The following is a 22,005-nucleotide window of genomic DNA, read 5'->3' as shown; positions in this document are numbered from 1 at the left end:
AGCTGTGGCAATAAGAAAAGGCTTATTTATGATCTGCACAAGCAGCTTGTGCTTACCGTTGTGTAGGCAGAGCATGGGTAAGGCACAGCTGTGGCAGCAGGAAGCATGAATTCAGTGCCTTCATCTTATTTACTTTTGAAGTGAGGTGTTCCATCTTGCCTTCTGCTTCAAGACTCCCCTCTTTTATGTATCTCATGTTCTGCACTGCAGCATCACAGAGTCCTGACTCCGAGTAAGATCTTGTGCTGGACATGCAGATTGTTGCTGGGGGTGAGGCCTGCAGCTCAGTTGAGGCCTTGGGCAGCCTAGTTGAGAGGTGTCCCTGCCCATGGCGAGGGGAGGGTTGGAGTAGATGGTCTCTGAGGTGCCTTCCAAAATAAGCCATTCTAAGATTCTATGAGTGTTTGGAAACTAGTGTTTCTCAGGACAAGGATGTTGTTATCCATCCTGCAGGTACTCTGCATTGACTGCAGCTTGAACTCCTCACAGGGATTTCTGGCACGATGGGAGCTTTACATAAAGCTTAATAATATGACACCAATTATCACAGGCTGAAATGTAAGGCTTGGGTTAATTTTATATGATGTAAGAAATGTGTCATGTTTACTTTAGCCTGAGGCTTTGGGATCACTGAATTATGACACAAATTGAATTATTTAGAAGAGTTCTTGTACAGAAGAAACTAAGTAATAGGAAATACTGTGCTTGACGTGGTAAGCTGTAAAACCTTGCTCAGAATAAGCGTAAATCAGCACATGTTCTACTGAGTAATGAAGCTACAAGCAAAGAGGTGCAATAAAAGGTTTTTTTAATGTATATTTGTGCCACATATTTTACATCCATATGGTTCTGCAAATGTTAAAAAATAACACGTGGGTACCGTTGGGTTTGTTGGGTTGGGGTTTGCTTTTTTGTTTAAATTTACCATCTGCAAAACCAGGTGCTTTAAGTTTACCCTGAGACCAACTGTGGAAACCTAAAGGGAGAAATTAGAACTAATGGATTATGGAAACCTCTAAAATTTTTAAATGTGGCAAATGCAAGATGTGATTGTTCTGTGGCACTGAATGGTGGGGAAATTCACTTCTCTCATGACCTTAAAGGTGGGGTTTCTTTTTATATCAAGGCCTTCTGGCTGCAAACTGTTGGAGCTTAGAAAACTGTTACTGGTGAATGCAGTTATGACAGTTGTGTGCTTTAGACAGGTGTGCTTTCTTGACAATCTTAATTTCATGGGAAGGAAGTAGTCTTTCTGAAGCTTTCTCTTGGTTTGTTTTTGTTGTTTTTTTTTCCTAATTGCTAATTCTTTGAGAGCTGTTACTAAGGAAGTGTTAGAAGTCATCCCAGCTTTCCATCTAGATATTAGTGATGGATTAGTGGACTAAATATTAGTGATGGATCTTGGACTTGATGATCCTCAAGGTCTCTTCCAACCTTAGCGATACTGTGATTAATGGAAATAGTAGAGATAAAGTCATCTAAGTCATAAAATAAATGCAGTTTATTCAGCAGCTTCACATTTTAATGTCTATATATGTCCACAATACCTTACATGTCTTTCAGAATGTGTCAGGTTTGTCGTAGCTGAGGCATCACACAAGAAGTTGCCACATGAGCAGGTTTTCTTCAGCTTCTGTGGTGCTAGCACCAAAACAGTATAACATTCATTTAAGTGGAAAGTGTCAGCATAAAAGCCATGGAGTACCTTTCTGGAGGGTTTATTAGTTCAGGTACAGCTTTCCTGCACACAGATATGATGCTTCCTCAGTCTGGCAGAGCACTGTGTGCTGGAGCCATAGGTTAAAGCCTCCATGCTGTAAGGATATGCGAAGAGCACCTGCTTGTCCTAAGGAAAAACACACAGCTTGGTCATCCACAGTATGTGCTTATAGCTGAGTTAAAATGTTTGATTTGAAGGCATAAACCAAATGCTGACTGCTTGGAAGAAAATATTAGGAGGGAATAGTGCCTACAGGCAGTGTTTTTCTGAAATGCCTGTGTGGTGTTTCTCAAGGTTCTGCTCCCTGAGTGGCTGGATTAGGTCAAAAAAGATTAAAACTCACTTGTGCAGAACATCTTCTTTGGCTTTACAGACCCACGTAGGCTTTAATAGGCAAGATGGAAATGGGAACACACAGACTGCTAATTTAGATCCACTGGTTGTAAACTTTTCTTCATTAGCTTTTGGGACCTCATAGAAGTAAGCATTCAGCTAATCTCTCCTGGGCTCTGGGCCACTGCTTGAAAGCGAGCTAATCTTTCTGTATTTTTGCCCACTGATCTTGCCCCTTTCCTAATGTAGTGAAGGGAAGCATCTCTCTGACATGTAAGCAAAGCTCAGCCAGCCCCTTTTTGGCTCATGTGAACATGAATGCCAAGGCTTTTTCCTAGCGTGCTCTAAGGGAAATGCCAATATTTGAATAATTCAAAAATGCCCAAAGCTCTCAAACTTCATTCTCAGCTATTGTTTTGCCCGATCTATTATGCATTGAAGACCTAGATTGTGATTGATGACCTGCCTGTAGCAGTGCGGAAGAGATTGTCTGTTCCGTGTAAAATCAATCCGGTGTAAAACGGTGCTGCCCGGAGGAGGGCTGAGAGGAAGAATTGCAGATTTTTTGTGTGATCACTGCGTTAGGCAGCGTTCAGCAGGGAGCAAGTGCTTCCCTCCCCCAGGGATTAACAAGTGCTGTGTCTTGTGCAAAAGTCATAAATCCTGCGGGAGTCAGTGATGCTTACTGAAAACTGTATTGCAGGTCACCCAGGTTTCAAGACTCAGTAGATTCTGCTGCTCCATGCCTGAATGGAAGTCACCCGGCTCAGCACATTAAGCAAGAATGCTCCAGTGATTATAAGGTCCTGTCTGAGGCTTCCGCGCATAGGAGGATTACAGAAGGGATGGAGCTGAGGACCTCTGGTAGTCTGCATTCTGAAATAGACCTAATGAATAATAGCTTTACAAATTCACTTTCATCCTACTTGTTTAATAATGAACATAGCTCCTCCCTGGGTCCTTTGTCACTTGGCACCCCTCAGCACTCAGCCAGGCTACAAACAAGCAACCTGAAGAAGAGATGCATCTCTGTTGTGCCGCCTTCAGCCGAAGGAATTGATATTACTGCTATCATCCGCACGTCGCAGACGTCACTGGTCACCTGCGTGAATGGACTGCGAGCTAATTCAGCTGGCATTTCCTCTCATCCTGTGGAGATCAGTCAGCACAGTGCTCAGAAATCCTCTCGGCCCCAGTCTTGCTCTCAGCCTGGAAACCCTTGCAGTGTTCCCTCCCCTCCAGCATGTCTTGTACCTATTTCCAGTGAATGTGACAGAGGTGACTGTGAGCAGATACAAATGCAGCAAGTTGAGGAGAATGGAAGCCTCAGCCTTATGATGAATGGTGCCAGCATTCCTCATCAAAACACCTCACACAGCACCCAGAAGGTGAGTTTCTTAAAACAAGAACCAGCTGATGATTATTCCTCCACCGCTGATCTTTTTCGACATCATCAGGGTCTGCCTCCCCCTTACCATCTGCACCAGCAACTAAGCCAGACCCAAGGGACGCTGTCTCACTTACACGCCTCTATGTCCCCCAAGTCCCTTCAGCCCAGTGATGGGGATGAACAGGAGCTCAGCAATGGCAAGCAGGTCTGTCAGTGGATTGACTGCAGTGCCACTTATGACCAACAAGATGAACTGGTCAGACACATAGAAAAGACTCACATTGACCAGCGGAAAGGAGAGGACTTCACTTGCTTTTGGGCAGGCTGTGTCCGCCGGTACAAGCCCTTCAATGCTCGTTACAAACTGCTGATTCATATGAGGGTTCATTCTGGAGAAAAACCAAACAAGTGCATGGTAAGTCTGGAATGTATTTGCTTCACTAGAAATGTGCTACTCTGCTCTCTTTCTTGCTCTCTCTTCAATCTGATTCCAACATAATTGTTGTGCTTTTCTGTAACTTAGTCTGCATCTGGCTAAAGGGAAACAGGAGAAAACCCTAATCTGGAAGGAAATGTTTGAGTCAGAAGTACTGTAGTTCTTGGAAAAGGGATTCAGCTTCCTTATATGAGAGCTTAACTTTTAATACAGTGGTTTATTTTTTTCAATATTCATTAAAGCATTAATAAAGGGATGATCAAAGCAGGCAGCAGTCATTTAACATAAAACAAAGTCACTGAGCCTCGGGTGACATTTTTAATCAAGAAACTTAAAACACATCTAATGAAATTCTTTTCATTCCTTCAGCTGAACAATAACCCTTAGAGTTGTGAGCGCACGAGTTTCAAATGGGAGCTGAGAAAATGAAAAGAAACTTGTTGAGGATTTGTAACAGTTAAAAGAACAAAAGGAATATGTTTAATTACATTTTCAAAGGTTGTTAGGGGCTTTTTTAATTTGCAAACCAGGGCTTTAAAAAGAAGTAAAACCCATTGTTCTCCTCTGATCAAGAAGATGTAAACAACATCAGCCTTCCAAAAAGAGGGTCTTGGGAATAGCACCATCTCTGCATCTGCCCACCATGATGACAATATGGCCAAACTAAAATAAAAGTTAATGACTTCCATTAAGCTTTCCACATGTTTGCAACAACAATGATACAAGATCCTGACCGAAACAGATGAAGCAAAACAAGTTTGACACAAGCTTCCAAACTGGGCCATGAAATTTGGAAAGTCTTACTTGCAACGCCCACACGCATGTGCATGCCTGCACATGCACACGCACACACGAGCAGAAGGAGAGGGAGTGGTTGTGGCTGCAGGTCTTGAGGCTTGATAGGCAGATTTTTTGGACTGTATATCTGCTTTATTGTTTTGATCAGAGAATGATAGTATGAAAAATTTTGGTAAGGAAGTTAGATTAAGACAGGCTTCCCCATAGGAAGCTACAGCTTGCTGTGGAAAAAAATAGGAAGGAATGCTTATATAAAAAGCTTACTTTTGTTTCATTTGATCAAGAAAAAGTTTTCTGGCTTGCAGTGGTTACAGAAGGGAGAAACCAACAGTGTTCACAGGGTTGTGCAGAGAACAATTTTTTGTGTAAGTGGTCATCATGATGTCATTCCCCTGGATAAATGAAAAGCATTATCTTAACAACAGTGCTGTTCAGTGGCTGCTCCCTAAAATAATACTGGAAACAATGCAGATGTTCAGAGAATACCAACAAGTTGTCCAAGATTAAATGGAAACACTCTTAAGACTTCCCTGTTTCTTTTTCCTCTGAGGAAAGAGCTCACTTGCTTGTTACCAGAAGTAGCTCAATCCCAATTTGTGAAGGTACAAAGGAATTTAACTTCCTGTGCATATTTGGTCGTCAATCATCACAGGATAATGTAAGTTAGTTACTTCTTTCCACAAAACTGTGGGAAATAAATTGTGATTTTATTTTAGCCTAACTTGTGGGTTTAGTTTTTCAGCTGGAATGAGATCAGTGTTCTCCTGACTTTTATCTTGCACTTAAAAAAGAAATACTCAAAATATGACACTCCCATTAGCTTTCCTGTGATGCTGAAAGATTCAGTGGGCTCCATGGGTGAGGGCACTTTTGTCTTTTTCTGCAAGGTGCATATTTGACAGGTATTGTATAGCAGATTTCTAATGTTACCTTCCCATTTCTACAGGAAACTGGATAAACCAGAGATATTAAACCATTTCATGTCTTAGCAGATGGTATAAGTCACCTACTTTCAGTTCTGTTCATCTGCCTTAGGGCACCAGCTTTGGGCAACTTCTCAAGGTTTAATATTGGGAATAGGTTGGAAAAGCTTTTTTGACTGATATTGCAGATAGCCTTCATGACACATGCATATAGCCTTGGCACAGAAGTGTGGAAAGGTCTGGCTGGTTTGAGCAGATTTTGTAGTTGTTCCCATACATGGAATGGCCCAATCAGAACTGGGAGCTTTGCGTTGCACAACTTGCAGTTAACTCTTCAGTTCCCAGAACAGGAACCTCCCACTCTCAGCAGGGGAACAACCTGGAGTCATGTGTGGAGGAAAGCTGGATCCAAGTGAGCACATGACAAACATCTTCTTTGCAAATGTGGTTTAGTACCGCAGAAAGACCTTGCTCTAACAGGGATAAGATCCAAAACTGCAACGCAGTTACTTCAAGTTACTAATATCAAGTGGGGATTTGCCTGGCAAACTCCATTCCACTTTAAACAAGGATTGCTGTGCAGTGTTTCATTATGCAGTGATGTCATTTTAAATGATGGCTTTTCTTTTGATGTGGTAATAATTGTGCTGTTATTCCTGCAAGTTAAGAAGGCAATTCAGTCTCTGTCTATAGAGGTCTAAGATTCTGTTTCGGTTGTGCTGCAGCCCTGTTAAAGTAACTTCCCATCTCTTGGTATTTGTAGTGGAGATTTGCTTTCACTGGTCACAATTACCCATTGTACTTTCTTTTTAAGCCCTTGATTTTGTTCCTCTCTGTAAGATTACTGGCTGACTAGGTATTGAACTGCTCAGGACAAGCTGACAGCGAGCAGTGTCCTGCCCTTGTACATAAAAGTACTTTTCCATGTAAAATTATTAATTTCTTATGACAGGCTTTGCTACTATGTACTGTAATAGACAAAGGAATTTTGGAATTCAGGCTACTTGAGAACAGGAAATACATGAGACATTTTGATTGAAAAGTAAATGGTTCACTAAAACTGCAGTTAATCCTTTTATTATCTTTCCAACAGCAGTTTCCACAATACTTTCATGAGGTAAGCTTCCTTCAGTCCAACTGTAACACTCTCATCGTTACAGCTGCTTTCAATTTAGCCAGCCTGCTTCTTGCTTTACTACAGACAGTCCACAGGCAAAACAGTATCTGGTGTAGAGAACTACTGCTGCATCAGGTCTGTGCTCTGCTCACCGTGTTTCACTGCCAGAGCCAGTGCTCTGAGTCTGCTGTTTTCATATTCCATTCAATATTGTAGTTAAGCAGTGCCTCCTCGTCATTGTGTCCTCAGTTTGGTTTTTCCTTGGGCTCTGCAAGTAGTCTAAAGGAAACTACCTAATCTCTTTGCAATATCCTGTTATGTTTCATACTTAACTCATGTTATTTTAGTTTTATTAAATTTGGGGTTCATCTGCATTATAATCAAAAATATATCCAACAAAAATAATGATGCAATGTCTTTAAGACTTCTGAAGATTAATTTCATGCTTTTTAGATTTGATATCCCAGACAATTGGAATTTTGATTGTCTGAGGCAGCAAAAAATTAGCAAGCTTAAATGGTTTTTATCTTGGAAAAAAAAAGAAGTTTCTCATAGCTGGATCTTTTACTGTCTTTTAGTTCTTGTAATACTTTGGTGGGTAGAGCCCTGCTGATCTCCAGATATTGCATCCTCAGTTTAAGCCTCTGCTTGCATGTGTAAATATAGAGATGCTCATTTATCTGTCTGGAATTGTCTGATTTGGACAAATCCATACTTGGCACTCTCGTGGCTTCAGAAAGAGTAGAAAATTGAGTTCCCACCACTGCACACATGTGTGCTCAGGGAACCTGTGATACAGGCCCCCAAAAGATGATGAAGGTAAAGGTATTTATCTTGATGTAATCTCTACATATGCAATTGGTGTTCACAGAAATGGGTGTTGTGATGTGTGTGGTATCCATAAAAGGAGCTGGGCAGTGATCATAGCCATTGGTGATGTCTCTAGTTGATGTATTTCAAAGAAACAAAAGTCTCCTGGGTGTGTTCAGAGACCTGTCTTCACGTCATGTTCTTGTCTAGATAGTCAATACTTTGAAGGAGAATCTCTTTTTTTTGTATATATGAAAATACTCAGTTTGGGAATAATCTTGATGCAACGGTTTGGGTGCTGCATTGTGCACAGTGAAATTCAGCACCTGTGCTGTTCTGATCAGTTCTTTTGAATCCCTGAGGGTGAGACACTATAGGTACTGCATTAAACATGGGGAAATTGAGACACAGAGAAGATAAGTACCTTGCCTGAAGGCACCTGTAGGCAATTCCAGCATTCCAGCACAGATCTCGTGTTCCAATCACCGCATCACACACCCCAACCATTTGCAGTTTACCTGTGAAACACATTTTTGTACAGCTGATGCAGAAGATAGCTGTCCAGCTGAACTTCCTGCTCCTTTCACCCTGCACCTCTGACACAGCTGGTTTGCCATGTCACAGACCCGTGCACAATTCTATCAGAAGCCTTAGCTGCATTTGTAACACTTCCTGAGCAGCAACCTGGTTGTTACGATTACAGGAGAAAGAGGCCTGTTGAGAGATTTGTATTATTGCTTCTGCTGCTAAGGAAACCAGCGTGGAATCTGTGCTCTCAGTAGATGGCCAGTGTTCTGCTGTCCATGGGCAGTGGGGAGCATGTGTCTAGCAATGCATGGTGAGTAATGAGATCTCTGCAGGCTACATCTACAGATGAGTCTAGGGGACAATCCTCCATCTGCAGGGGAAATCGCTCTGTGTGCACCAGCTTATCTGCTTAGGGGCTACTTCACCTAAACAATGAGTTTCCATGCCTGACTCCAGGGAATGTTGTGGAAGTCTGGAAAGTATTTTCAGCTTTTGGAGCAGAGGGTGTCATGCACTGATGCCAAAGGAGAGCTTTAAAACACCCCCAAGGCTAATCTGAGCCTCACTTTCTTTTCTTTGAAGTCAATAGTAGGAAACATCCATTCTATCAAAGCTACCTCACCAGAGATCTTTCTTTTTATTAGGTCTCTGATGGCATTTCCCGATACTGTCAAGGAACTGCAGCGTTAAAACCACTCTGGTTAGAGGACTAGACAGCAACTCAGTGGTTTTGAGACACACAATGTTTGTTTGTTCACAAACCCCACTACAGATTACACAAATGGGTTTAAGCATGCACCAGAACTGGAGGCCAGGCTGGCAGTTGGCTGTAGGTTTGGCATTGTTTCACCTCATGCCCAATGGCAGTTGCTGAGTTCCTCTGTTCCCAGGAGAGCTCTACACCAACATAACTCACAGAGCAAAAGCTGTAGAAATTAATGAGACGAAATTCTGCGGTGGGTGGGATTGTCCCACATTTCAGGGCACTTCTTTGTGCACATGGGAGGTACAGCACAATGATGTGGCTGATGGTGTGGTGCTTTTAGGGACTTGAGTTCTGCCTTCTTGAGCTGAGCTGCAGAGTGAGTGGCCGCCAGGATTTTCCCTCAGGGATTATCAGCTTCTCAAGGAGGCCCTGAGATTGCTGACTTTCAGGACATGCAGTGAGGAGCATCTAATTTATCAAGGTGATAGTAAAAGGCATAGGATGCTGGGCCAGATAGGCTTCTGCTCTGACCAAGCAGGGCTGGCTGCCTTTTGTGTTGTTTTCCAGCAGTTTGATCTGGATTAGGGCTGGCTGGCACGCTTTCCATTGGCGTTTTGGTCATGTGAATCTAAATAAATACCAACAAAATTAATTCCAACTGTTGCTGCCAGCATGCAGAATGGTTTTCAGGCACAGTTCTTAGATTCGTAGAATGGTTTGGGTTGGAAGGGACCTTAAAGATCATGCAGTTCCAACCCTTCTGCCATGGGTAGGGACACCTCCCACTAGACCAGGTTGCTCAAGGCCTCATCCAACTGAGCCTTGAACACCTCCAGGGAGGGGGCATTCATGGCATGTCTATGCAACCTGTTCCAGTGTCTCCCCATCCTCTCTGTAAAGAATCTCTTCCTAATCTCCCGTCTCAAACTCCCCTCGTCAAGCTTCAATGCATTCCCCCTCCTCCCACCACTACAAGCCCTTGTCACAAGTCTCTTCCTGGCTTTCTTGTAGTCCCCTTCAAGTACTGAAAGGCTGCTCTGAGGTCTCCTCAGAATCTTCTCTTCTCCAGGCTGAACAGCCCCAGCTCTCTCAGCCTTCCCCCATAGGAGAGATACTCTAGCTTCTGATCACCTTTGTGGCCTCCTCTTGACCTGCTCCATCAGCTCCATGTTCTTCTTGTGTTGGGGGTACCAGAACTGGATGCAGTGCTCCAGGTAGGGTCTCAGCAGAGCAGAGGGGCAAAATCCTCTTCCTGTCCTACTGCTCTCACTGCTTTGGATGCAGCCCGGCACACAGCTACCTTTTGGGCTGCCAGTGACCATTGCTGGCCCATGGAGAATTTATCATCAACTAACACCCCCAAGCCCTTCTCTTCCAAGCTCTTGAGCCACTCCTCACCCAACCTCTATTTGTGCTTGAGATTGCCTGGACCCAGGTGCACAAGCTTGCACTTGGCCTTTTTGAACAAGCACAAGACCTATGAGGAGAGGCTGAGGGAGCTGGGATTGTTTAGCCTGGGGAAGAGGAGGCTCAGGGGAGACCTTATTGCTCTCTACAACTACCTGAAGGGAGGTTGTAGCCAGGAGGGGCTTGGTCTCTTCTCCCAGGCAACCGGCACCAGAACAAGAGGACACAGTCTCAAGCTGCGCCAGGGGAAGTTTAGGCTCGAGGTGAGGAGAAAGTTCTTCACAGAGAAAGTTGTTAGCCATTGGAATGTGCTGCCCAGGGAGGTGGTGGAGTCACCATCCCTGGAGGTGTTCAAGAGGGGATTGGACGTGGCACTTGGTGCCATGGTCTAGTCATGAGGTCTGTGGTGACAGGTTGGACTTGATGATCTTTGAGGTCTCTTCCAACCCTGGTGATTCTGTGATTCATGAGGTTGGCATGGCCCTACCTCTCAAGCCTGTCCTGTTGTGTGCCTTAAAGGAGTTATACAGAACATTGAAGAGATCTGGTAAATGCAATATGGCAGCTGGATGTATAGCATGGAACTAGTTAGTGGTATAGCATAGAGGGAGTTTCCAAATACTTTTTCCTCCCCCCCCTTTTATTTTTAATCCTAGAGACCATTTAATTCCACAAGGTTTTATTTCATGTGCCTTGATAAATTATGAAATTATTAAGTAGTATTAATTTGGGACCAGGTTAAAACATAATTATCCTGAAGGTTTCCTAACATACTTATATGGTGTGTAGATGTTGCTGTTCATTTAGTCTTTTGAGTAAGAAAGTGGGATAATAACAGGAATATGATCACAGCATAGAGGCCACTTGCCCTACAAAACTTACTGCCGTATAATGTAATTAATTCCCACAATTATGGTTCTCACAGTGTTGGATAACTTCCACTAATAATACTTAGCATCTACTCAGAGTAAGGTGATAGGACAAATCAGTGGTTTAGGGAACAGATAGCCCTGTGACACAAGTATGGATTTCATTTCCCTGTTCCACATTAGAAATTTTTCTGGCTGATTCCATGCCTGCTTTTTTTCAAACCAGTAGAAGCATTGTTGTGAAACAGAGCTTTGAGAAGAAATCCATTGGTGAATTTGGGTCACCTTCAGTTTGGAAAACAAAATGATGGGGGGACAAGGAACAGAGCTGGAACTATTTCTGTGGTTTAACCTATCTATTTAAAAAAGAAAAAGGGTTACTCAAAGGGGCTTTTTATAATTGTTTAAAAGCTTAATTGTTAATTGTTTGATTCATTCAGTGTTCATATTTTGCTAGTGCAGTCCCCAGACCAATTATATTTCAGCTCCTCCTGCACTCATTTCTGTTCTCTTCCTTCTTCAGTGTTTTGATATGGCTACTGAAATACATATTTTTTTACCACCATCTCAATGGTGACATGATTTGAGTAAAAGGGAAATGATCCACTTTGTTACAATCCTAAACACTCTGAGCTTGTGAAAAATACCTGACAATGATTTGATTGACAGAGAACATATTAAAGGAAGGAAACATTTTCATCTTAGAAGTGGCATTCCGGAGGGGCTCTGCTGCTCAGCACTGCTGTGGCACATGGAAGAGGGAGCTGGAGCAGAACTCCTCCACCCGAGCAAAGTCATTCATGTTCTTTGTCAAATAATATAGGCTAAAGTATGCCCTGCCTGGGGAAGTGAAATTTATTACTTGTGGCCTATGATGTCTGGCTGCCAGACAAACTTCTAGGCATGTCTCCCAGGTCTTTTAGGAACATTGCTGCTAGGCTCTTTTCCCTTCGCTTTGCCCAGTTTACACACAAAAACGACATCTCGATGCCACGTTTTTATCTTTATCCTCTTGTCCCACAGAACTCAGCAAGCAGTGATTCTTTCTCATTTTGAGACACTCAGAATTACTTCCAGCTCTGCTGTGGCCTGGCTCTGGATGATACTGCACATGCAGATTTATTCAAACCCCAGTCTCAGCACAGACCTAGAAACGTCTCAGGGGGCATCACCTTTTGAAGATATCTTGCAAGCAGCCTCTTAACTCCCAATTTATTCCAGGTGCACCACAAGATCACTTTCTTTGCTATGCAGATCAATGAATTCTACCAAATAATCACATCTGAAAATGCGAGAAGGGAAAAGCTTTTCCAGCCTCTGAGCACTGGGTTTGCAATAATTCTTAAGGATTTCTATAGCTCACGATTTCCCATGTAGCAAAACTGTGACAGGAATTCTTTCTCGCTATGCATCCTGTCTAGGAGTGAATTGTCCATCAGTTGCACTATATGAATCTGCACAGTAGGAAAGATCAAGTGATATACCTTCAACCAGACAGATGCCTTCTCCATTTTAGCCACAGGCCTTACAGAGCAGTAAATAAAATGGTGAACTGCCTCCTGAAGGAATGTCTTAATACACCTGAAGAGTAGCTCAAAGATGTACCCAGCATTTGGGGCCTCAAACTATAATTCTGCAGGGTCCAGCATCATTTTGGCAGGGTGAGTTATCTTCATAAGATCTGGGAAAGAGGGTCGCATCCAGTGATTGAAAGCAGTCTGCACTTACCTAATATCAAGAAGCAGTGAGAGGAGATTTTTTTGCTACCCCCTGAAATTTCATTTAAAAAAATAATAAATTAAAATATTGCATCTGAATTTTATGAATCTGCTCATTTAGAAAGTGGAGATTTGAAAGCTGTAAAATTTTAGAGTCTTTGGGATTGTGTTCTCGAGGTTAAGTGCCTGGCTTTAGGTTCTTTCTGTGCACGTGTTCTGTGGGGATTATTAAATGTGGCATGGAATTGTTCTGAGCTCAGAGTGCTTTAGCCTTTCTGAGCAGTGATTAACTTCAAGAAGGCAATATAGTTGGAATCACCTGGCAAAAGGCTTGGTCAAATTAAAGAGCAGTAAAATTAAGTATTGTTTAAAAACTGTGCCAACGTTATACTCACGAATATTTCTTACTAGGCCGACCCTGTTTAATGCCCTGTGTTGGTGAAACTCATTTCATAGAGCTGTTCATCTGCAGTTGCAGGCAGCACAGAGGCTGAACACTGTCGCTTGGGCCCAGGGGAGAAAGGGGAATTCAGTGCAGTGTAAAACTTCGTGGAGTTGGATCTCAGTTCTAAAGGGGGAGCATTTGTTGGTGAATTCAGGGCACACCAGTAGCAGTTGAGCTTTAGCAGTCAGGTGAGGAGTAAGAAGGCATCACTCCACAGTGCAAGGTACTTGCATCAGCTTGGGTTTCTCGATGCACTGCGCCCTGAAACCTTCACTCAACTATAGGAGCAGGTCCATAGAAGGCCAAGAAGATGATCAGAGGGCTGGAGAACCTCCCCTATGGGGACAGGCTGGGAGAGCTGGGGGGCTGTTCAGCCTGGAGAAGGTCCAGGGAGACCTTACAGCAGTCTTTTAGTACCTGAAGGGGCTACAGGAATGCTGGGGCTGGACTTTTGACAAGGGCTTGTAGTGACAGGATGAGAAGGAACAGATTAAAGCCTGAGGAGGGGAGATTTAGGCTGGATATTAGAAAGAAATTCTTTACAGTGAGGGTGATGAGACACTGGAACAGGTTGCCCAGGGTGGTTGTGGATGTCCTCTCCCTGGAGGTGTTCAGGGTTAGGTTAGGTGAGGCCTTGAGCAACCTAGTCCAGTGGGAAGTGTCTCTGGTCATGGCAGGGGGGTTGAAACTAGATGATCTTTGAGGTCCCTTCCAACCCAACCTATGATTCTATAAACTTGGCTAGCAAGTAGCCCAGTGGGCCTAGTGAAAGAATGGAGTGCTATTTAAATATATCAAATCTTGACCTTCTGGCATCTGACAACTCACACTGAGCAGGATTTTCAAAAGCAGGCATTGCTTCTGGGTAGCTTTATTTTGGAGGTGTGCTGTTTTTAGTAGGGCATCTCTGAAGCTGGCATCCTGTTTCTCTCAAAGCAGTGTGTATAGGTTGGACTTGATGATCTCTGAGGTCTTTTCCAACCTTATTGATTCTATGATTCTCTGATAATTGAGTTACTGAAATGTCATTGACTCTTCTGGAAATTTTGACCTTGCATCTCCATCTCCTCCCAAGGACAATGACATAAATCTCTCTGGAGTACAGCGAGGCTGAATAATCACAGTGAGGTAGTGAGGCCGATAATGCAATGCATTCATAACGCTGTTTTCCATCTCTGAACATGCCTTCTGCTGAGTGTCTCAAGTCAGTTTCAAGCTTCTGCCTGCCTACAGCATTTCCTGTGCGGTAGAAACTCTTCTGCCCAAGTTCCAGACACAGCTGAATTAAGGCTTCTGTGTTCTGTCCACGTTTATACTATTGTAAGTGTAAAGGAACCCCAAAATTACACCAAGGTACCTGAGCCCAGAGTGGCTCTGTCACAAAGTGCCAAAAGTCACACATTGAGTACCTGGCATAAAAGGCAATAAAAGGACTACCTTCTGCCCAGTGTTTTGTCTTCCACCTGTGTCTTACGTTCGGCCTGAGACTCTGCACCTTTGCTGACCAGAAATTCCCTTTTACTTCAGGGCTCTGTTCACATAGACCAAGGATTTGCAAGGCAGCAGCTTCGTTCAGCTTTGCAGTGGCTTTCAAAGACAATGTTGCCATTATAGAGGGTTCAGTGCCTTGTATTCTCTCTCAAGTACTCCTATATTTCCTGTGTTTGGCTAAGTCAGAAAGGGCTTCGTGTCGAGTAGCTGTGCATTTATATCATAGGCATTTGTCACTGCCTGGCTTTTCTGTTTACATCCCTGGGCTGATTGTAGAATCAGAGAACAACATGAGTTTTATTTCAAAGTCATCTTTTGTTGTCTGTAGCAGTGTCTTCCCTCCATCTCGTTCTTTTCTTGTGTCCAGATAACATGTGTGAAGAGATCCTACACTCAGGTACAGCAGAGCTGCAGTGTTAAATAATTGATCTTGAGCTTTCTTTTGAAACTGCATCCAAGGCATTTAAAAGTGGGAAATGGAAAAGGCATGTTCTCATAATCCAGCTCAGTAAAGTTTGCACAACTGCTCTTTGTTTCATCATCCCTACAATAAATCTTTCATTTTTGCCAATTGAGAATGCCTACTAAAGCTGCAAATGATTACTTCCCTGAATTGTGTTGGGATTCTTGCAATACATTTTTCTTACATGGGTAATGATAAAATAAGAGTCCATCAAAAATATTTTATTGCCTGGCAGAGAGCCTATTATGAAATGGTTTTGATTCAAGGAGATTCTTCCAAGTGCTTTAGAACCATTGCTTACAACTTTCCTTTAACCCTTGCATGGAGGGCTGCCAGGCCCTGGGAATGTCAGGAATAATGTCAGTCAGTCAGCAGCTAGGAGAATGCAGGACCTGGGTATCAATTTAACCTGCAGCCCCTGGACTCGGGCTGAGAGCATGCTGCTTCAACATGGGCTTGTAAAGGGTGTCATGTTACTGTGAGATTAGAAAGCTGATGAATGTTAGCCTGGTGGGAACCTTGTAAAACTAATCTGCTGTGTCCATGTTGATATGATTTCATGTTGATATGATGAGAGAGTGAGGAAGATGAAGTATTACAGAAAGGAACTCACAAGACAGAACTGGTAGGGCCATTTGGGTCACTGAGCACAGCCTCTGAGATCCCAGGCATCGTGTCAGCTTCAGTAGACCCAGAGTCACAGAGCACCTCTGTGCCCTCAGGAAAGGTGTGTCAGGAACACAGTGACTTGTATGTCAAGATCTTTTAAAGTGCTGCCTTTTCCCCCTGATTTCAAAATGGGTGCAGCTCCATTTGCCTGCTTTGCTTTCCCTTATAAAGAGACTCAGTCTCAGCCCAGTTCCCTAGAGCACATTGTCTCCATATAAAATGAGGCCCAAGGGGCTACTCCTGGAATGGCACAATTCTTGATGCCTGAGAACACATTCTAGTACTGCAGGGAGAAGGGGTCTGGCTGGGGATCTACCTTGTCACACTTTCTTACACTCACAGAAACCTAGCAGAAAACTAGACCTGACTCAGTCTGGGGTGCTCTCAACGAAACCACATCTAATGCTTGACAAGTTGCCCACTTGCCTCCATACAATAAATTGTCCCTCAGACAAGACATGGGGAGAGCAGAAAAAAGCAGATTGTGCAAAAGCATTTAAAAGTAGCACAGTTCTTCACATACTTTTAGCTCCCTGCATGTCCTCAAACTTAATGACATTTTTTAATTGCATGGTCATGGTGATCTCAGAGTGCACTGTTTACAATGTTTTGGCCTAACTAAACAGTTTTAACTTGTGCTGTGTCTTCAAGGCCAAGGAGTGAAAAGATGACAATAAACACAGAAACCAGATGTATGCATCAGGGGACAGAGCACACCAGCTTAGGCATCATAAGGCTTTTGGCCAGGTAGATGTTAAATAGCATGCTTTACACTTCAGACTGGCAAGATTCTGCTTCTACATATCTTATCCTGGGGATGAAATGACATGCCAAGGCTATCTCAGATCGTTGGCGACGATTTTTGTTTAGATTTTGAAAGGAGGCAATCAGAAGTACTACAAAATGCAAAGATGGATTTAAAGGGAGAGGTGGCAGAGGTACACAGTGAACATCACGGGAAAGGCCAGGTAAGGGATTTGGTGTCATCTCTCCAAACTGATGGATATTGAAAAGCATCCTGTTTAGGACTTTTTAAAGAAAAACTTTTTCATACTGAGAAAAGTCAAAGGGATCGGAGTGGGAAGAAGCTTGGTGAGGTGTGGATGTTCTTAATGGTGCATTGGAATACCTCTAACAATTCTATGATTCAATGATGAATACCTCTTGGGCAACTTCTAGCTGGGCCACTAGAATGACAGCACATTTAAACTATCAATATTTGTTAGCTGCATGACTTCATTTCTAGTGCTGTAAAAAATACCATTCACATAATGGGGCAGTGGCCTGCAAGTTCTCATGATTTCAACTGTTTTGGAGTTACAGGAGTTCTGTTCCTTCATGGCAAGCATCCATCTCTCGTTTTAGCATCTTTGGCACTTGTATAAAGGATGGGAAATTAAAAAATGATTAAGGGGACAGAGAGAGTCTCTTAAGGAAAGATTAAAGGAATTAAACAAGGGCTGGGGTGGGGGAGAACAAGGAATGGAAAGGATTGTTTGGAAGAGAATAAAAACTAAGTAGGATTGATGAAGCAAAATCAAGCAAAGGAAAATCTAAACCTTTCAGTAAAAGTTTCCTAAAGATTAGGTTTATTTTAGAGTAGAATAATTTCCTAGTGGAAATAGCTTGTGCCCAACTGTATGGATAATATAAGCCAAACCATATGAAAAACTGGCAAATATGTAGTTGAGAATAATTTTGAATGCTAACTGCCTTATTCCTTAATTCTGCCCCGTGGAAATCAATTCCATCAGCAGGTGTAAGAGAAGAAACTGCATTAGCAGGCACAGGAGTACAATTTAAGCCTTTAGGTGTCTGCACTCCCAGGATAGTGTGTGTTTAGGTCTAATGTTTCTGTGAGGTAACTGGGGATAGTCAGCATGCAGGGAGATGGTGCTCAGCATGCCTTGGGATGTGGGCCCCACTGTTCCACAAAGGCTCAGAGTGTTTCACAAGTGGGTGCTTGCTTTGCATGCTGGCAAGTATGAAGTCAGGGACAACTGGCTAGAGCAGTCAGTTTGCCAAGAAAAGTACCTTTTGGTTCGCCCTTACCTTGGCAGGACAAAACATTTCTCCTCACCATGAATGAAAGCAGTGGAGTCATCACCATCCCTGAAGGTATTTGGACAGCATGTGGATTTGGTTCTTAGGAACATACTTAGTGGTGACTCGCAGTGCTGGGTTGAAGGTTGGACTGGATGATCTTGGGAGTCTCTTCCAACCAAAGATATTCTGTGATTCTGTGTCCTAAAGGTCTGTGTTTGGCTGGGGAAGGGTGCAGGGCACAGCTGCAGTGAGAATGTGGTGACTGCACAGCTACACAATCACAGTCTGATGGTGCTAAGTAAAATCTGGGAAGAGGGAAAGAAGCCAGCTTCTTTCTAGAGATCTCTGCTAAATCTCTACCTGGGCTTGTTTGTCACTTTTCGAGATCTTTGAGCATGATCAAAATGGTAGAAAAAGAAGATGGTGAAAAGCAAGATAACGCTGCCTCCCTGTTTCACTTTGGGCATGGACTGAGATTCACAGTATCGCAGTATCACAGTATAACTAAGGTTGGAAGAGACCTCGAGGATCATCGAGTCCAACCTATCAACACAGACCCCATGACTAGACCATGGCACCAAGTGCCACGTCCAATCCCCTCTTGAACACCTCCAGGGACGGTGACTCCACCACCTCCCTGGGCAGCACATTCCAATGACGAACGACAATACCTTGCAAAGGTGTTTGCCGATCAGGAAGCACGGAGCACACCAGCTCTGTTTGCTCAGTATTTGCAGCAACATTTTTGAACGAGCTGTTCCCTTTAGCAGGTGAAAGCACCCCTAGTTAAGAAATGTGGAATGGTTTGAGGTGGACAGTCTTGTGTAGGACTATCTTTTTGTAGCACCAGCTGTGTAAACTCAAGGAGGTCGTTGAAGCTGGGTTTGGGTACGTCACCTTGTCAGATACAGCTCTGATACGTGTAAATGATTTTAGGAAAATCTGCGTTGGATCAGATCTCTGAATGGCAGGAGAAAGAAATGGGTGTTGTAGTCATCCCAGATACTTTCAATTTCGATTGTTTATAGCAACGCTGACAGAAACTAACACTACACACAAAACTGGTTTAGAAACTGCCCTTTTTTCGGAGTTAATGACCCACAGGCTAATGGAAATTGGCCAGTTTTTACCAGCTGGGATCTGGCCTGATTTTTGCTGGGAAAGAAAACTGCAAGGCAAAGAAACCGTTTGGATTTTTGAAAGTCTGTGATGGTTGTCTACTCTCATTATGCAATCTTTGATTTTTTTGTAAGTCCTATTTACAAGTGACCTGTACTTAGCAGAAAAGCTTGCTTTGTCCAAGGACAGCACACCCTGATTGCCCTGGAATTCCCTTTGCCATTTAGATCCACTTCTGTGGAAACTCATCCCAGTCCAGATAGGACTTCTATTAAAAGATGGCTTTGAGGACCTGCTGACACAGCTCAGCTGCTGTAGCTCCATTCAGCAGAGGGTAGCCATATGCATGGGGTGCACTAAACCATTGTGGCACCCAGGTCTTTCCAAGGCATTAGCTAGGCACTTCTCAGATGGGAGGCATGCCCGAGTTGCCTGACATAATTAACCTGGGAAAGGCAGAGTCTGTACCTGTGAGTGTATTTCTTTGTAAAACAAACAAAACAGGGGGAGCAAGCCATTTATACCAACTATAGATGTAAAAAAATCCCTGAAGGCAAGGCTAGGTAACCTCCTTTCTGTTCAGGCAAGTGTGAGGTCATTATTGCCATTTAGTGGTAGTTTGATTTACCCCCACGGCTTCTAAACAATGCATGGCTCAGAGCCTTGTGGATTACTGTGCCTGTGAAGAGAGGCTGTGGGACTGTTTAGTCTTGAGAAGACTGAGGGGGGTTCTGATCAATGTCTATCAATATCTGAGGGGTGGGTGTCAAGTGGAGGGGACAAATCTCTTTTTGGTGGTACACAGTGATAAGACAAGGAACAATGGATACAAACATGAACATAGAAGGTTTCACCTCAACATGAGGAGAAACTTCTTTACAGTGAGGGTGATTGAGCACTGGAGCAGGCTCTCCAGGGGGTGTGTGGAGTCTCCTTCTCTAGAGACTTTCAAAACCTGCCTGGATGCATTCCTATGTGGAATACCCTAGGTGATCCTGCTTTTGGCAGGGGGGTTGGACTGGATGATCTCTGGAGGTCCCAACCTCTGACATTCTAAGATTCTAAAAATGGCATGGCAGCCCTATACTCGCAGAAGGAAAGCTCTTAGGTTTTACTACAATGAGGGCTCTTTTGCTGTAGAAGTTCCTTTGCTAAGATAGATGTTACTAGAGTTCACACTGAACAAATTGACTCTGGAGCTTTCAGTCTCACTTTGCCAGAGACGAATTGTGAAAGCATCTAATTGCAGCCTAAGCAAAACTGTATTTCCCTCAAAACATGGCAGCATATCACTGCAAATCTATGGTGCTTTGCCCAGGGACCATTGCAAGCAAAAACCCCAATATGCAAAATAGACATCTCAGACAAACTGTCAAGACTGTATATTAAATGGAGTGCTTTTGATTGCAGTGTTGTCATTGTTTCAACTCTCTGTCCCTCTGTGCAAAGACACCAGTGTTTACATAAGGAAATGGTAAATAGAGAATGCTGGCAAATGTAGCTTAAATGCACTTGCTAGGAAACAACTGTAGCTGGACTCTCTAATTTCCAGGAGTGACTGCAGCCAATTTTAGTTTGGATTGTGAAAGATGAAGAACAGAGAGCCTTTAAATCCTGGTGCTGTTCTTCACAACGTTTATCAGTGTATAGTGGCTTTATTCATGACCTGAGTCTGGTTCTGATGAATGTTGATAAATGTTTCATAACATTTCTATAGAAATGAGGGACACATCGTTCAGCTATCAAGTTGTTTGGCTTATGTGAGGGGAAGAGAGGTTGATTGGAAGGGCTGAGAGCAAAGATGATGATTATTCTGGTAAATATTTGCTGATGAGGAGGCAGCTGTCTGCTGTTGGATGTGCAACATCCAGTCTTTTTTTGAACACCTCCAGGGATGGTGACTCTGTCCATTCCACTGGCCAATCACTACTTCTGTGAAGAACTTCCCCTGGCACATCTTGAGACTGTGTCCTCTTGTTCTGTCACTGTTGCCTGGGAGAAGAGACCAACCCCTACCTGGCTACAAACTCCCTTCAGGTAGTTGTAGAGAACAATAAGGTGTCCCCTGAGCCTCCTCTTCTCCAGACTGAACAACCCTAGCTCCCTCATGGTTTAGTTGTCAGGAGGTGTTAGGTATTAGGTAACAGGTTGGGCTTCATGGTTTCTGATGTCTTTTCCAACCTGGTTGATTCTGTGATTCTCTGTGATTCTGCTGGAGCATCACAGTTCTTAGTTCTAATGCTGCTCTCTCACTCTCCCGTCTGCAGCCAGTGACCATGCAGAGGTGTCAAGGAGAGACACCTCTGCTTCCCCACCGTGTCCCTCATCTGTGCGCTCTCCAGACAAAGCAGGCTCTCCATCCTTTGTGCACCTGCATGGAGCTCTCCCAGCTGCAAACATGAAAACTCTGCCAAATCCTAAAGGCAATTTTCAGCTGCACTGAAAGCAGGGCCAAAATTCCCATTGCCTGCAAACAAGCACGAGTGTTGCCAGAACCAGAATGATACCAGCTTAATAACCAAGCCCCAGTTCACAGGATGTTCAGTGCTTCTGTGCAGAGGTGGATGACTTGCTCTGGGCTTTGCTGTACTGCACACAGCTCACTTGTACAGTACCTCTGAACGCTGCTCTCCCTAAATTTCTCCACATGATTAAAACCAGGGTGATTCAGTTTGGTGATTCAGTCTGGGAGGCTTTGAAGGTTTTAGCTCAGGTTTAGGGAAAATACGCAGTGTGAATCATCCAGGAACTTTGTGTTCTTAGTGAAGTCTACAGTAATTGCACACTGCAGCAATGTTTAGGACAGAACAGTGTAAGACATGGGAGCTTTTTGTTACAGCCAGTCATACCCCACTGAAAGCCAAGTTCTTGTCAAATTAAGCAAACAACTCATGCCTGGCTGTCTTTTGGGGGCCAAGGGGTGGTAGTGGGTGGGGAGTATTTGAATGTTGTATTTGAATGTATCAATGTGCAGTGCTAAAGGAGAAGAAGGGGAGAGCACTTCTTTGTTCTTTCTT

At 43.5% G+C, this 22,005-nt stretch overlaps 1 protein-coding gene across 2 annotated transcripts in view; it reads left to right on the top strand.

Moving 5' to 3' along the window:
• Positions 1-22,005, top strand: part of GLIS1 (GLIS family zinc finger 1) — a 217,669-nt gene that overhangs the window by 105,263 nt on the left and 90,401 nt on the right. For both annotated transcript variants that reach the window (XM_068140633.1, XM_068140634.1), the window contains one exon: positions 2,757-3,858. In XM_068140633.1, coding sequence (XP_067996734.1) covers positions 2,757-3,858 — 1,102 coding nt within the window. The remainder of the gene's footprint in view (positions 1-2,756; positions 3,859-22,005) is intronic.

Source organism: Melanerpes formicivorus, unplaced genomic scaffold (assembly GCF_026170545.1).
Source record: "Melanerpes formicivorus ecotype bairdi unplaced genomic scaffold, bMelFor1.0.p_v2 SCAF_7, whole genome shotgun sequence".
In the NCBI taxonomy this organism is placed as follows: Eukaryota; Metazoa; Chordata; class Aves; order Piciformes; family Picidae; genus Melanerpes; species Melanerpes formicivorus.
This window is presented reverse-complemented; position numbering and strand designations above follow the sequence as displayed.